General features: G+C 35.8%; 1 protein-coding gene and 1 pseudogene across 3 annotated transcripts in view; both read right to left on the bottom strand.

The window, feature by feature from the left end:
* Positions 1-229: 229 nt before the first annotated feature.
* Positions 230-14638, bottom strand: LOC134391734 (E3 ubiquitin-protein ligase RNF138-like; annotated as a pseudogene).
* The window catches only part of GXYLT1 (glucoside xylosyltransferase 1), a 58677-nt gene continuing 51707 nt past the window's right edge, over positions 10166-17135 (bottom strand). For all 3 annotated transcript variants that reach the window (XM_063075899.1, XM_063075901.1, XM_063075900.1), the window contains one exon: positions 10166-16194. In XM_063075899.1, coding sequence (XP_062931969.1) covers positions 16033-16194 — 162 coding nt within the window. In that variant the 3' untranslated portion in view covers positions 10166-16032. The remainder of the gene's footprint in view (positions 16195-17135) is intronic.

Raw genomic sequence — 17135 nt, 5'->3', positions numbered from 1 at the left:
AAATACAACCTTTCTATGCTTTTAAAGCTGTCATAAATTTCATTTTTTAAATTATCAAGAGGATAAAGTTTTTAGAACCCCATCTTTATCTTTCAGTTAAAAAACTAAAACAATAAACTGAATTACTTTTATTAATACACATATCAAGTTACTGAAATGGTGATTTCATGTAGTTTTTTCCTTACAGATGACGCTAGCAGGTACAATGATGCAGAGATGTCTACAGCCCTCAGATGTTTACTTGAAAAGATGCTTCAAAAGCAGTTTGATATTGAGTTTCTTCATCTAGCTGAAGATTCACAAATTCTTTGATGTCTTTGATCTAAAGACTAGTGAAATTTTTAGTAACCTGGCTAAGATCTCTGCAAGGAAAAGACACACCAATAGGACACATGGCAGGAACTATCTGAAATAGGTGATTACTGTTCTAGTAATCCAGAAAATGCTGTCTGGTAAAATTTGATTCTTGAAGCAAAGGACTCTTAAAAGTGGGATGTACAGTAGAACTTGTATTCTCTTGATAAGTGTCTGTGTTATCAGATGTGGACGCTCAACTCCTATAACTGTTCCCTACTGAATCTTGAGAGATCTGAAAGTTTGGGAAGATAGAAGAAACACCATATTTATCCTGATACTTCTTACAAGATTTGTAATGATGTCCCATGTGGTAGAATTTGATGTTTTGCCCAGCATTTGCAGCTACCAGAAAACTTTCTCATGACATTTTCAAGGTACTTTCTGGTATGTAACCATAATACTTTAACTATTTCCAACTAGTCCCCAAATTTAATGGATTCAGTGTTCGCCATCAATTCTTTTATTATGGCATCTCCACTACTGAGGTCTTTATGTTGATGCTTCAGTTAATTAACCAGCTTCATTTACAAATACGTTTTTCAAGAAGAGCTCAAGAGTTTAGAATTTCTTGAATTCATTCATATTTGAGAATTTCTGCTTTTTGCTTTTATACTTGGATGAAACCTTGTCTGGTTATAAAATGTTCTGGTTATTTTCTTTCATGTAAAACTTTGAAGACATTTACTCAGTCTGTTGAATGTTCCTGTACAGAAGTCTAAAAATAGCTTGATTTTTTTTTTTTTTTTTTTTTTGCTATGATGATTTGCTTTTTCCATCAGATTGCCTGAAGAAATCTTTCTCCTTGAAATTTAACAACTTACCAAGAATATATCTAGTTGTAAGCATTCAGAAGCAAAATTTCCTGGAATAAGACGTGTTCTTTCAATCTGATAATTATTTTATTTTTCATTCCAAGGAAATTTTCTTGTATCTTTAAATGCCCTTTTTTTTTTCCTGTTCCATATGTTCATGCACTATTTCCAGCCTGCAGTCCTATTAGCTTTTTCTTAACTGTGATGTTCTCTTTTTCTTTTTCTGTGTGATTGGCTCATTGTGCCAAACCTTTCCTCCATTAGCAATTTAATTCTAATTTAATTTTCAGCTATCTGGTGAATAAATTAGAGAAGAACCAACCCTCCACTTGTTTCTTAGGCTATCAGCTCTTTTTAAATCTCATTCAATTATTTTATCACTTCATTTTTGAGGCTTGCTTTAATGAATGCAAGATCTTAATAAGTTGTTCCATAGTATGAAACTCTTGAGGGAGATTTGTTCTGTGGTATGTAGTTTCTTCTAGGCTGGCATTATTTTTTATTCCATAGTGGGACCACATAGTTACCGCACCATTTAAAAAATTTCTTGCTCATTCTTGGATAGCTCTGAGATCTTTTATATCTCTGACAAAGTGTGGATTACTTTTCATTCATCATATTGAGCATTTCTACGTGCTAGGCATATGTCAGTGAAAAAAAATGAATCCCTGTTTCTGTTATGGTGAACCCTGGGGAGGGCTGTTAACAGAGAAGAGAAAGATGATAATAAACATAGTAAATAAATATATTACATTTTAGGAGGTGATGAATACTATGGAGGAAAAAAATAGAGCAAGGTAAGGAGAATTGAGAGGTGGAAACAGGTGCAGATTGCAACTTTAAATTAACCAGCATAGGTGTTCTGGTTATCTATTATTGTTTAACAAACGACTCCAAAACTTTAGTGGCTTAAAGCAATAAACATTTTATTATATCACATGATTTTGTGGGTCAAGAATCTGGCTAGGACTTGGCTGTGCAATTCTTCTGTTTTACCTCATGTAAACTGAGGTCACTCAGTGGTTTTCACCCAGAGGCTGGGCCAGAAGATCCAGCTTCACTGACCCAAGAGGGTTCAGGATGACTTTCATTCACATGCCTGGACTTGCAGGGATAGCTGGAAGCCTGTGCTCAACTGGGACCCTCTCCTTTCCCGTGGAATCTCAGGATGTCTCCAGGTGATTTCCACAGCAGAGTGTCAGACGTTTTACAAGAAAACCTGGGATTCTAAGAGTCCAAGGTGGAAGGTGCTAATCCCAAAGCTAAGCCTGCCATACTCTGTTGGTCCAAGCAGTCATAAACCATCCCTAATTCAAGGGGATGGGAAATAGACTTTTGCCTGGATAGGAATATTGTCAAAAAAAATTGTGGCCAGACCAGCCGTCCTCTGGTCTCAAAGCACAGGCTGCCCAAAGGGGCCAGCTTTCCTGCCAAGTGACTGTCCCTTCATAGCTCCAAAGGGTGCCCACTTCCCCACTGGGACTTTTGAGAAAACTGAGGCAATCTTGGAAGCTGTATTTCACCTGTCCTAAGAAACTTCTTACACATCTTACATAACAGAAAAGGTCGGAAAACACTAAGCAAATACAAGTGTGAAGCCTATAAAGCCAGATGAACATCTCTGGAAGCAGTTATGGAAGCCCAAGTTCTGAAGATATATCCAGTAACTTTAAGGACCTTTGGACAAACTAAAAGAGTATCATGATGAAGAAGTACAGGAAGAATTATTGAATGACATGTGCCAGGCATGGTAACATTTGCAGACGACACAACAGTGAAGAAGACATGGTCTTCAGGAGACTCCTACTTTATGATGAGGAAACATCAAGAAAATAAATAATATACTCTTTAATAAGAACAATATGCCACATTTATTAGATTATAGAATGTATAAAACTCACAAATATTATGTAGGAGATAATTCTTTTAAAATGTGTACCCCGTATGGCTATGTTCTAGTAGTAATCATGCCCCTAGAAAAGTTAGTTTGTATGCTCTGAAAAACTTTAAGGGAGGAATACAGCAATTATTGCTGTGCATGACTTATATCCATGTGTTTTATGGATGGTAGATATTGGATATATGAGGGTACTTTTGAACGTTCATGGAAATATTTGTATTATCTTTTAATTATATTTCTCCATGAACTTTTTGAAGTATTCTCATATCGTTGAGCTGATGAGAGAAGATAACATTTAGTATATTATAATATATTGATCAGATCACTTTTCCCAATTTCAAATCACTTATGGGTTCTTAAAGGTATTAAATGAATAAGCACTATTTTTTAAAAATTGATATATCATTTAAAAATGGTTTGGGCCATGCACATTTGCTGATGGCAGGGTTTTTTTAATCTTAGTTCTTTGTCAATGTGTTCCACATAGTTCCACATAAAATTAGATCCTCTGACTGTGTGACAACATCAAAGACATGCCTGAAGGGTACTTAATTTTTTTAAGAAAGTAGGGATTCCACTTGGAGAAACCAGTATAAGAGGATATTTGAAAGACATCAAACATGGACATGTCTGGACTTTGCAGGTTTTGAAGTCTATGTAGAAATCAAAATTGACTCATTACTTTTAAAGCTTTGTGTCAGTATAAAAGGAGAAATGTTATGAATGATAGTACTTGAGATGTACAAATTTTACTTAGCCACAGAAATCTACCCTTAGGAACTTATATTATCTGAATACTCTGCTGTATGTCTTTAGAGGTTGTTTTGTGTGGGTTTTGTTTTTTTTTTTTCCTCATTTGACTAAATCATAATAAAAGGATAGCAGAAATATGCCATTAAAAAAATGGTGGCCATCTCATCATCTGGTAGGCATCATTAGGAAGTGACATTTAACTAAAGACTTGAAGGAGCTGATGGAGTTGGCCAGGGGGATATTTGGGAGAATAGAGTTGCAGAGAAAGGAAACAACAGTGCAAAATCTCCTAGTCAAGAGTGTGTTGGGCATGCCAGGAATATAATGAGAAAGGGAAGAATATTAGGTAAAATTAGAAAGATAATAGGGGAGAGATTCCTGGCAGATCCTATACGGTCTTGTAGCCATTTAAGGACTTTGGCTTTTACTATGAGTGAATGGTGGGTCACTAAGGGTTGAAAAGAGGTGTTACATATGACTCCTCTTTTAAAAGGATAATCCTAACTGATATGTTAAGAACAGACTGCAAACAGGTGGGGACGGAAGTAAGGAGACCATTTAGGAGTCTGTTGCATTAATTAAAGCAAGAGATAATGGTGGCCCAGACAAGCATAATAAAAACACAGGTAGTGAGGAGTGGTTGGAGTCTGGATTTAATTGGAAGGTTAACACAGTAGAATTTTTAATGGCTTGAGTATGGAATGTGTATGACCAAGAGAAATAAAGGATGGCTCCAAAGATTTCAGTCTGAGCAGCTAGAACGATGGATTTGCTATAATTTAAGTAAAGAAGATTTCAGATAGATAGGTTTAAGGAAAAATCAAGGATTCTGTTTTGGACATGTTAAGTTTGAAATGGGTATTAGATATCCTAGTAGAGATGTCAAGCAGGAACAAGCAGTAGAGAAGAGTCTGAAATTTGAGACAGATCTCGACCAAAGATCTAAAAAATCGGGGAGATGGTGCATGTGTCTAAAGTCATAAACTGGCTGAGATTATGGAAGGCCCTCATGTACTCCAGCATGAAGAAGGTGGGAAGAAAATAGAGTGCCAGAAAGGAAAGTGAGAAGTATCGAATGAGGAAAAAGGAGAACAAAGAATATGATGAAATTGTGGCCAAGCGAAGACAATGTTTCAATAAAAAAACTGCTTCTTCAAATTACATCAACTGATAGGTCAAATAAGATGAAGATTAGCAATTGGGTACTGGAATCAACAACACAAAAGTCACCGGTGACCTTGACAAGAGAGGAATGGGCGACAAAGAATACGAACAACTCTTCCAAGGAATTTTGCTAGGAAAGATCCAGCAGAGTGGAAAACAAATTGTAGGACAAGATAAAGAGGGAAGAATTGATGAAACAATGTTCTTGTGTAAACCGAGGGGCTAGAGTCTAGTACGAAATGAAGGAACTGACTTTAGACAGGAGCTATAGTAACATGGGGATGACAGAATCTAAGGGAGCAAACTCAGGAACATTGGCATTGATAGATTTCGTGCTGGGATCATGTGGGAATTCTCTTGTAATTGTTGAAAGAGAAAACAATGGTGTCAACTCAATATGAGCATGGAGGAAGAGGTGCTGGTGGTTTGAAGAGAAAGGGGGAGGTGTAAAATATCAGAGGAGAATGAGAGTCTGAGTGGATAGAGGAGTTATATAGCATAACTGCTGGCAATATTGAGCCACTTGAGATTCATGGACATGAATTTAAAGTAGGACCAGTAAGCAGCTTTGTTTCTTCCTCCAGCCATTTTTAGCTGCACTGGTGCAGATGAAGAATGGGCCCAGAGATGGATTTCACTAAGGCTGTGGTTTTGCCAAACTAGTATGACAAAGTGAGAGCGTGGGCAAGGGAGTTGAGGGCATATGCGAGTAAATGATCAACTGGAACTTAATTTTGTGAGAAAGGGAAGAGAGACATTAAGCAGATACGGGACAATGAAAAATGGTGGACCAGTAGACTGGAGTTCCCATGGAATAGAAAATCTGATGGAGTCAGGATACTAGAAGAGGTGGTGAACAGAGAGTGAGGGGTATAAAGCTGAAGTTATGGAGAGGTTGCTGTCAGGGGTGATGACAAGGTTAGAGGGTGACTGAATCCTGAGGTAGGGTGGAGAGTTGTTGTTCAAGGTACTTAAAAGATCATTTATGTGTTTATTGAAGTCATCCAGAATATATGACAGCAGTAGTTGTGAAGAGAGTAACAACGAGCCAGACACTTACACTGAAACCATGAAATGAGGGGGAGTGGGTGGTGAGACTGTCTCATCCTCCCACCTCATCTGCTGCAGGTTTTTCCCTCCTGTTGACAGACTGAAAATTGTGATTTTGCATCCTTTGCATTTCTCTACTGGAAGGAAATCTCAATTCTGGTGATCTGAAGCCTTTATGAAAATTCCCAGACTCTCCTATGTCTCCTGGGATATTTTTTTAAAGATGACTGGTAAGGGGATCTTAACCCTTGACCTGGAGTTGTCAGCACCACACTCTCCCAAGTGAGCCAACCAGCCATCCCTACATAGGGATCTGAACCCGTGGCCTTGGTGTTATCAGCACCACACTCTCCCAAGTGAGCCACCGGCTGGTCCCATCTCCTGGAATTTTAAATGTCCTTCACAAAGACCCAGACTCCCTGTTCTCCAGATGCAGCCCAGTTCTATGGGGAATACCTTCAGCTTCAGAAGGTACCTGATTTATTGGCTCTGGAGACTACACTTGTCAGAGGGTCCACCTTATTTTCCCATTGCATATACATTTTTCACCAATAGCTGTTCCTATTACTCCAAAGTCAAAAGGAGAGAAAAGATGCCTGCTCAGTTTGCATATCACCAGCAATGCTACAGCAGGGTTTTAAGCAGGACAGGAACATTACTGGATTAATGCATGAGGAAGATCATTCTGATTACATTTCAGAGAACAGCTTGGAAAGGAGCAAGAATGGAGGCGGAGACAAACTAGGTGGCTGCTGCCATAACCAACGTAAGAGATAATGGCCTGGTGGCTGTGGAAACAGGATAAAGACATTCCAAACTTATTGCAATTTCCAGAACTCATAATAATCTCTCTAACCTGGGGGTCTGCGGTTAACGCTTCTGCTTGGAAAACTCCACCTCACTCTTTTTTGCCTTGCTCTTACTTTTCCTTTAGATTTTGGTACAGATGTCACTTCCTCTAGGAAGCATTCCCTCTGCCTCAAGATGAGCTTGAGTTGACTTCTCTGTATGGCTGTGACATCCTGTCCTTACCTGTTATCAAAGCAAATTTTTAATTCTCTATTTACCTTATACCAGCTTCTCAACAGTGGCACTAATGACATGTTGGATAATTATTTTTTGTTGTGGGGGACTGTCCTGTGAGTGACAGGATGTTTAGCAGGATTGCTGGCCTCTACTACTAGATGCCAGCAGGACCCACCCTCTTCCCCCACAGTTGTGTTCGTGACATTCAATTATGTCTCCGGACATTGCCACATGTCCCCCGGGGGCCAAAATTATATCAGTAATCTAGAATAAAGTACCATCATTTACCTAACCATTTCCCTACTGCTGGGCATTTGGTTTGTTACAATGTATATTATAAATTGATTTGAGAATGATGTTTGTACATGAACCATCAATGATTCTAAAAAGTGAACCAAGAGGGTATGTGGATCATACTACCCTATGCTCTTATCTGTAGTTTCCGTGCAGCAGATTAACCATAACCTTGCCAGCATTGAGCTTCCTTGCATTAAAAACAAACAAAACAAAACCTATCATTAGTATTTTTAAAAATTGACCTCTTCTGGCTTAATTTTAAAGTTTTTCACTATCAATGAGGGTGGATATTTTTTGGAGAATTTTAATGCCTTTATGAAGAAAATGACCAGAGTTTAAACTCTTTTCCAAATTCACCAAAGAAAAAAAAAACACAAAAAAACTCTCAGTTAAAATTAAAATTCATCCAAGTTTTATCATTTACCATGTACTATCACAGTACTAAATGACAGATACTACAGTAAAAACAAGAATGGCTTCTGCCTTCAGAGTTTACACTCTAGAGATGCACTGTCCAACATGGTAGCCACTAGCTACAAGTGGCCACTGAACACTTGAAATGTGGCAAGTTCAAACTGAGATGTGCTAATACGTGAAAAATACATGTTTAGTATTTTTTAAATGAGAAATATCTCACTAACATTTTTATATTGACTATATGTCCAGATGATAATATTTCAGATATGCTGAATTAAATAAAACTTACTAGAATTAATTTCAAAAATACATATATTTCTCTTTGACAGCACTGTTCTGAAGGATTAAAAGCTACTTTTAACCAGTTAAATAACCCTATTATATTTTAAATGCTAAAGAACAGTGGGCAAAGCACAGGCAAATTTGGTGGTTAATTTTTCGTAATTTTCTCAAGTTTCTTTAAACTTAATTATTCAAAATATTTTCTACAAAATAAAGAATGGAAAAGGAAAAGACCCTTCAAATAACAATTATCAGACATGCCAATCTCATAAAATAAAGCCATTGCTATTTAATTAGTATGCATCAAACTTTACAAAAAAAATTTTAATTTAAAAGATTATAACATTTACTTTGATACTTGAGGTACACTAGTTTTATTCACAAGTTAATGTTCCTTAAATTAAATCACATTTAACTAGAAAAATTGGAAAACTGGCTAATTACTTCTATCAAGCTAAAACTCATTATTTATACTTCTGTACTTCAGAAATCTGTGTAGTAATCTCTACTTAAGGACACTACTATGAACTAACATGCAGCTGTAAAGAATCAGGTGGATCTAACGTATTGACAAGAAAAGATGTCATAAATTATGTGAAAAAGGCAAGTAGTAGAAGAGCGCATAAAGTAGGAGCCCCTGTGTAGGAATTGTATACATATGCATAGCAAAAGACTGGCAGGATACACACCAAAACTTTTCTAGTTATTGATGGGTAGGAGGGTCTTTTATTTTTTACTTCTGTACTTTTAATTCTTCTGTACTTTTTGATTTTTTGCTTCAATGAGGACATTTTGTAATTTACAAAAAAATATTTAATTAAAAACATAAATAATGCTAATAAATATTAAATTTTCATCACAAATTTAAAGGAAATTTTAAACTCTTCTCAGAAGCCGTCATGAGCTCAACAATCTTTTAAAATGTTTTACACTATGATTGTGACCAAAAAAAAAAAAAAAGACCTACTGTGTGAGAAATAACATTAGAGACTTTTTAAACCAAAATTAGTCCCTAGCACAGAAAGGGTACACTTCTCTAGATTTGAAATTTGATCCCCCTAGAAATACTTCGATCAGTAAAATGAGGTGTGGTCTGTTGCCTTCCAAACACCATCTCCCAATCTCCCTACCTCCTACCCCACCAACTTCACCAGAACTCTGATGCTGTTCCCCTTCCTCTGAGCAGCCATTCTTCAAGGGGGGACCACTTTTTAAAAATGTTTATTTGTACACATTTGTGGGATACAGTGTGTTGTTTCAATATTTGCATATACAATACATTGATTCACTTAGGGTAAGTGGCATAGCTTTGTACTTGTTAATTCAGCACTTCCTTTCCCCCACCCCAATAACCATTACTCTACTCTCTACTTCTATGAGAACCACTTTTTTTTTTTTTAAGATTCTACATACAAGAGATTACATGGTATTCATCTTTCTTTGCCTGACTTACTTCACTTAACATGATGGTCTCTAGTTCCATCTATGTTGCTGCAAATGACAGTATTTCCTTTTTTTTCATAACTGAATAGCATTTCATTGTGTATGTATATATCACAGTTTTTTAATCCACTCATCCCTTGATGGTATTTAGGCTTATTCCACCTCTTGGCTATTGTGAATAGTGCTGCGATGAACATGGGAGTGCAGGTGTCTTTTTAATGTACTGATTTCATTTCCTTTGGGTATAAAACCAGTAGTGGGATGGGGAGGCAATTTTTAAGCTCATGGGCAAAATCTTTATGGTTTGAACCAATCATGAGAGCTTTATTTCCTACGCAAAAGTAACCCTTTTATAGATAGGCACTGCTATGGCTGTAGGGGCAAGTGAAACCTTCCTCATAAAAAATGGCATATTTCAGCTTCTGGTTTTTTTCTGCCACCTGGAAGGTGTGCTGTCACTTTGGAGCCATGAAGGGAGACCAAGCTCACATGGTGAGAATGGTAATGGAAAGACAGAAGAAGGTACCTAGGTTCTGATGACACTCTCTGCTGCTGAATTAGCCAATCCAGGAACTGCCCTCCACCTAGATTCCTGGTTATCAAGCATTCCAATCCTAAAGATTCTAAAATTGTTTTTGACTGCTAAAATAATTCAGACACATCATTTACGGAAATTAAACATTTATTGATTGTATGCTTATTTAGCAAGAGCAACACACAGTTTCTCAAGAAAAAGATGAGCTGAACTCCTCCAAAACAGAATAAGCAACTTTCCATTACTGTCAGGTTAGACCCAAATCTGTAAATTTACACTCGCTTTTAATAACTGACAAAATACTTGGAGAAAGATATTCACATTATTTTAAAACTAAAATATTTTAAGGTAAGAAGCAGTTTAAGGTACTAATCTCTACATATTACAGTACACCATGATGCCTTCCTGGAGCTTTAGAACTATTACTACTCAAAATATTAATATATTGATGCAAAATGCTTGAGAAAATGGAAACACCTGCAATGATTTCCAGTTTATGATTTCAGGAACAGGTGTAAACCACCATCTCCTTCATAGATCTTGTCATAGTATCCATCAAAACCCATTGGTCCAGCTCTCAAATGCTGATACCAATGCACGTGATGCCTGCTGCGCTGTTAAGTTTTGAATGGATGACACACTCCACAGCAATACTACAAACCTGATGAAATTTGCATGACAAAAATAATATTCCAATATTCCTGGAAGAGATTTTAAACAAAAGTTGGATACAGCTACTTTCTGTCATAGTCAAAGTCAATTTACTTTTTAAATGAAATATACACTGTTGCATTCTCTTCATTGGTTTTTACAAAGGGTTGCTATGGTATGTTACATGTATGAATATGCTCACATATTCAGGTTGTATATATAAACTAAACATAATCAAAGGCTCCATATCAGTTCTTAATTTTGATATTAAAATGTCTGACCACAGACCTTCCAAGTAGTATTCACAGTACTAGTAAGAAAAATTTTCCTTTCTATTTTTTTCCCTTACCTTTTCAAAGTTTCTCTGAGTTTGAAAATTGAGTTGATAGAAAATTCTAAAGAAATAATCCCATTAAAAATTTGGAATAATTGGTAAAATGAGTTGACGATACATATTTCCCACTTAAAAGTAATCTGACATTGATTTGCAATTTTAAATTCCCCAATCCAATATGCTATATTCTTGTTTTTCTCATGATTCTGTAATTGCTAGATATTTGAATAACATCATATTCATTTTTAGTTATTTTTAAAATTCTGTACTTCTTATACTTCTGTATTAAATTTATAACAATTTTAAAAATCTAGTTTCAGGTTCAATGAACTAAGAAATACTAAACATCAGAACAGTTTAGCCAGCAAGATTTTATTTATTTACTTATTTAATTTTGGTGGCTGGCCAGTTCAGAGATCCAAACCCGTGACCTTGGTATTACAAGGCTGTGCTTTAACCACCTGAGCTAACTGGCCAGCCTAGCCAGACTTTAATAAGCAAAAAAAGGTTGCTTTGGCAATGTATAAACGGAAAACTGTTCTAGTACAATCATTAATCTACTTAATATTAAAATGCAATAAGGCAATTATTGTTTTAAGACACTTGAAATTGCATTCGATAAATGGATAACTGGCCCCACACCTGAAATATTGCACCCCTACTTTTCTTCTCTATTTACTGTAAAGACCCAAAAAAGTTATTTTAAAAAAACAGATCAGTGGTCTTTCTAAAAATATCTCAAGGAGGTGTTGATTACTACAAAGGTATTTATTACTTACAAGTGTCTGAAAAAGACAATGAATAATAATATCTTTTAAGGTTTTTCCCTTTAATGTATTTCTGCCATCTCCTGTTCTTTCGAATTCACTCGTAACGACTCAACTGAAAGTATCCATACTGAGGAATAAATAGTTGTAATTTATTGTTTAATCTGCCATTCAAGGCAGGGCAGTGATTTGTAAACCTGGCTTCCTATCAAAATCATCTGGGAAAGCTGCTGCAATAGATTCCTGGGCCCCCTTCAGACCCAAGAAAGCAGTCCCCTCTAGCCCCAGCCTCCCCTGCTGCATATGTGGTTAGTCTTGCATAACACAACATATGGGATGGCTAAAGGACAAAGAAGATATTTGTGTTTCCACAAGTCCTAGCTCACAAACTGGGATCCAGTAAAAAGATAAAATGTTGAATAAGTATTAAATGATCAGTGAGTAGGATGGTCAGGAAGCAAATCTAGTATCAACAAATCAAATAAAGCTAGCCCTGCTGCACCCTTCCATGGAAGCCAACACCTTTCCTGACCCCAGAGAGCCAAGGCAAGTAGGCAGTGACATATGGTAGGGGACTACAACTCTAAAAGTAAATGTTTCCACACCATCACTCTCCATCTTGGTTTTCCCACTCTCATTCCATCTTCTCTTACTCCGCCTTTTGCCGTTCTCTCTTTCCTTCTCTTCCCTCTCCCTTTTTCTCACTTTCTCTATTTTCCTTCTTTTTTAATTATTCATTTACATTATTCTTTTCTTCTCAACTTTCTCTTCCTTAAAAGCTTTTCCTTACTTAATATAAACAAAACTCATGCTGGAGATATACGTCAGAAAACATTCAGCCTAAGGAAATGGAATAATCTCTACAGGAGAACCCAGGGCAAAAGAGAACTAAGACAGTAACACTGGTGTAGCATAATGTAAGCCAAGCAGAATGCTTTGAAATCCATGATCTCTTCAGAGTTTCATCTTCTTTAGAGGTTTGAAGGGCATATTGATTGTATTTAAAAACCTAAGGCACAGAGAAGGTTAAATGACATATCTGAGGTCCCTAGCCAAGAAGAGAATCCAAATCTAGTTCACAGTCTGGTCTTCTTTTCATTACACCAATAACACCTAACTGGAAGCAAGATGAGAGAGCAAAGAAAGAACAGTAATATTGTCCCAGGCTCTAAAGTGTCCAAAGGTAACTTGGTTACCTTATACATTGTGAACTACTCTTCATAAAAAAAGAAAACAAAGTATGTATTTTCTTAAAATGTAAATCATAATATGTATGTTCTAAAGGTTTTCCAAGTTCTTTTAAGATGGCTACTTCACACAAATGAAGTTTGACTCCATTTTAAAGTTATTCCACTTTGGTAATACTGTAGCCCAGAGATATTTCTGAGGTCAAAATTGTTCTAACACACAGACTCAAAGACTATATCATGTAATTTACATAAACTGCATAGATATACAATGTTTTATGAAAGATCATTTATACTGAAAAATATGTAGTAAGTTCTTCAAGCTGTCCATCTATAATTTAACCTCATTAACTCTGAGAACTGCATTTCCTAACAATTCTCAAGGAAAAAGTTACTTTGTCTAAAGATAAACTCAGATAATTCATTTTTAAATTGTTATAAACATACTGTGATACCCTTAAATTTAGGTAAAAACAGTACCTAAACAGAGCGTATTCACCATAACCCAATTTATGTTAAAATGCTCACTTAGGTCAGGTCTGTATAGACCTGATAAAGAACCTTCCAAATGATCCACAATGCAGACTGTGTAACAATATAAACAAGCCACAGATGAGTGAGACCACAGTCCAGTTGGGTTAAACGATGACCACATTCCACACAGTCCCAATCAATAGTATTAGAGCCCACAGGGCTGAGATTCTACATTCACTGAGGAAATTAAATTTTAAGAAATTTATTAATATAAATCCAAGTCTTGTCAATAACTGCTTCCCCCAATATAATATTTCAAAATCACACTTATAATCTACCAACTGTGCCAAGAAATGTGGCATCCTCACTTTCACCCTCAAGTTGGCAAAATAATTTCCAGTGGTTCCCAAACTAGCTGACATCAAAACCATCTGAGGTGCTGTTAAAAATGGGATCAATTTAGTTTTGTACCCTGATTCTAACAAACTAAAAGATGGAATATTTAAGATCATCAGGAAAATTTGTTTAAGGACTAGATATTAAATGAAAGCACTGTTACTACTTTTGTTAGCTATGATGTCATTGTAGTTACCAAAGCGGTCAGAGATGTAAAATAACATGATGTCTGGGATTTTATTTAAGATAGTTCAACAAAGAAAAAGGGATAAATGAAGAAAATATGGTAAAATATTGATGTGTTAGATCTGAATGTTAAGCACCACTGCATTATGCTCTTCACTTTCACTTAATTTTCAAATTTCTTCATTAAAAAATTTTTTGTAGACTCCAGAGTCTCCAAAGGGTGAAGTTCAGGAATTTATTCTTAACAAGCTCCAGAGAGTCTTACATAGCCAGGAAAGCAACGGTCTAATCTGGGGGCCATTATAAATGACCTTATATTTATTTACCCTCCAAACTTCAAAATTTTAGAATTCTCATTTTTTACTCAGCAAACTCAGTTTCAACACAACACAGTTCACAGGTTCTTATATTCACAATGGCATTCTGCCAAGGAAGTACAGCTCCTGCTCTCTAAAACCATCTGTTCTAAGAGTGCTAGGCTGGCTAACGTCTAATTCGCCCTTCTTAATCTCCTCTCTTAGTTTATCCTTGACTGAACTGCAGAAGGACAGGTGACAACTGCACTGACCATCTTGTTCTGCATATTCCGTGTCTCCGCAGAGGCCATTCTATCTTCACAAAGCCAATTGCCACAATTTTCACAGGAGTGATATTTTTCCTTCATGATTTTCCTTCTCTATTTAAGCATTAAAGTATCAAAGAGAGAAAAAGAAGATAACCACATTGCACTTGGTAAAATGATGTGTGCCCTAGCACAGTACATGCTAAGTACTCAGAATCTAAGATAGCAGATGAAGAACACAAGAGAAGTAATATTTTTCTCATCTTCAAGATTTAAAAAAATTAACTGTCTTAAGTGATGTTCAAAAAAGGAAGATATGCACATTAATCCAATCAAAACCACTTTTTCCATAGTCAGATGTAACAACCTTCTTAAACCAAGTCATCCACCAAAGTTGTCTAACTTACATAAAGTAAGGTTCTATTCATTTGCTTCGAAAATATCTTACAAGGTCATTTTGAGGTAGAAGAAATGTTTAAGTGGACCATTTTCTACTTCATTGTAACTACAACTACTGATTGCAGTATGTATACAGCTTATGCATTTTGGTCCATCACATTTTCCACCATTATATTAGTATACTATTAAGGTTCTCACTTTATTATCAACATAATTTATTTGCTTCCAGAATGCCCAGTAAAGCTGAAAATTTTCATTTAAAGTGATAAAAAAAAAAAAAAAAATCCCCAAAGATTTGTTTAACAATCTTATATCTAAGTTTTGGTAAGACAGTTTAACACTCACAAAATGAAAACACTACATTTTTTCTCTCTCTCTCCCCTCTCCTCACTCTCACAAACATATTCATGGAACAAAACCCCAAAGTTTTCACTATTTTTCCTCTTTTTTATATAGCTCAATTTTTAACATGCAGCTTACAATCTAAAAATAATTTTAAACATGATTGTCACAAAAATATTTTAAAACAGAGATGAAATGTATAAAGGCACACATAGATTGTCAATGTTTACATCACATTTCTTTAGAAACAGAACCTTTTCTGCTCCTGTAAACAACTTTTTTCTCACACATTTAAAGTGAGGTTAGTGCTCACATAAAATTATTGCTATACTCACAGTGTGAGTGTTTCCACTGTGTATGAGGTACATTTTCTCCATCCATACACCCTACCATTCTCACTCATTTGAGAGTAAGAGTCAACAGAAATCTGCAGGCTACAACCATTTGATAATATTTTCATCAGTACTGGAATGACAGCAAGTAACACTACAAAACATCAGGGATCAAAAACGTCTTCTTGTTGGAGATCAAGGTTATTCTTCATTATATAAATATACTACTCATTTAACTTCTTCAGGAAAAAAATTATTCTGGAGATGAATAATTCCTTCCTGAATACTTCATCCACGACTATTCCTTCACACTTATCCTCTAATACTTTGTCGTTTTCATCCACTTGATTTATCAATCACCAAGAATCACCTTTCCTTTGGTGGTCTGTCATAACGGTCTCTTATGCTTTTTGTTAGTTGTTTGACAAATATTTTGTAAATCTTCCCACAGTATGTATGCACTGTCTTTTGTAGTTCCAGTTCTAAAGGTTTTAATAAGGAATGGATACTGTCATCTTCAAAAGAACACTAGAGAAAGAAAATAAAAAGGTAAAGATACACATATAAATTTAATTATTTTCCAAACAACTTCTCCTTAATATTAACAACCTCCATTTAATGTCTCTCAAAAAGTATATGCTCAACTATTTTCAATGAATTAAATAGAACTATGATCTCACATTAGAGAAGGGTGACAGTCATGGTAAATCTATGGAGAATCAGGGAAAGCTTTTCAGAGAAGGGGTAATGGGGGCAAGGCATTCCAAGCCAAGGGAAGAACATGTTCAAGGGTTGAGAAGACCCAGAGATACTGGTGTAAGAAAACATACAAAAGCTCTGCAGGTACCTGGGAGAAACTAATAAAAACTGAACTAGTTTTTTAAAAAGGGCCTTACCATGCACCCCACCCCCACCCCACCTTCCAAAATCACTCTGGTAATACCGCTGAGGCTGAACTAGAAAGGAATGAGATAGAGACATGGGGTGGGAGGAATGCAGCATTTCCCAAAAAACCCTAACTGCACACAGGATCCCAAGGATAAATACATCTGAGAAATGCTAAATATTGTGCACTCTTCATGGGGATTGAGATTGGCACATGAAAAAGTCTAAAAAGTGAAACTGAAACATCTGTTACATGTTGCTAAGCCCACAGTTCCAAAATATATTTTTGACCAGAGTCTTTTTTTACTATAAAATATATTAATATCCCAAGGAATATATTTTGGAAAATACTGTAGTAGTAGTTGAGTGTAAATAATTTGTGATATTAGTATTTTCGAACAGGTATATTTTGTGATTTAGTATTTTTCAAGTAGATATATTTTCAATTAGAAAGACAGATGGGGCTTGAAAATAGAACATTTTACATAAAAGTCTGAAGTTGGCAAAAAAAAATGCAAAATTACAAGTAAATACAGAACCTGAAATCTCCTAGGGCTGCAAGTGTCCTAAAGTAATCCCTGAGG

The sequence above is a fragment of the Cynocephalus volans genome, chromosome 12, assembly GCF_027409185.1.
Source record: "Cynocephalus volans isolate mCynVol1 chromosome 12, mCynVol1.pri, whole genome shotgun sequence".
Classification (NCBI taxonomy): domain Eukaryota; kingdom Metazoa; phylum Chordata; class Mammalia; order Dermoptera; family Cynocephalidae; genus Cynocephalus; species Cynocephalus volans.
Note: the sequence above shows the minus strand (reverse complement) of the source record. Positions and strands in the feature narration are given on the sequence as shown.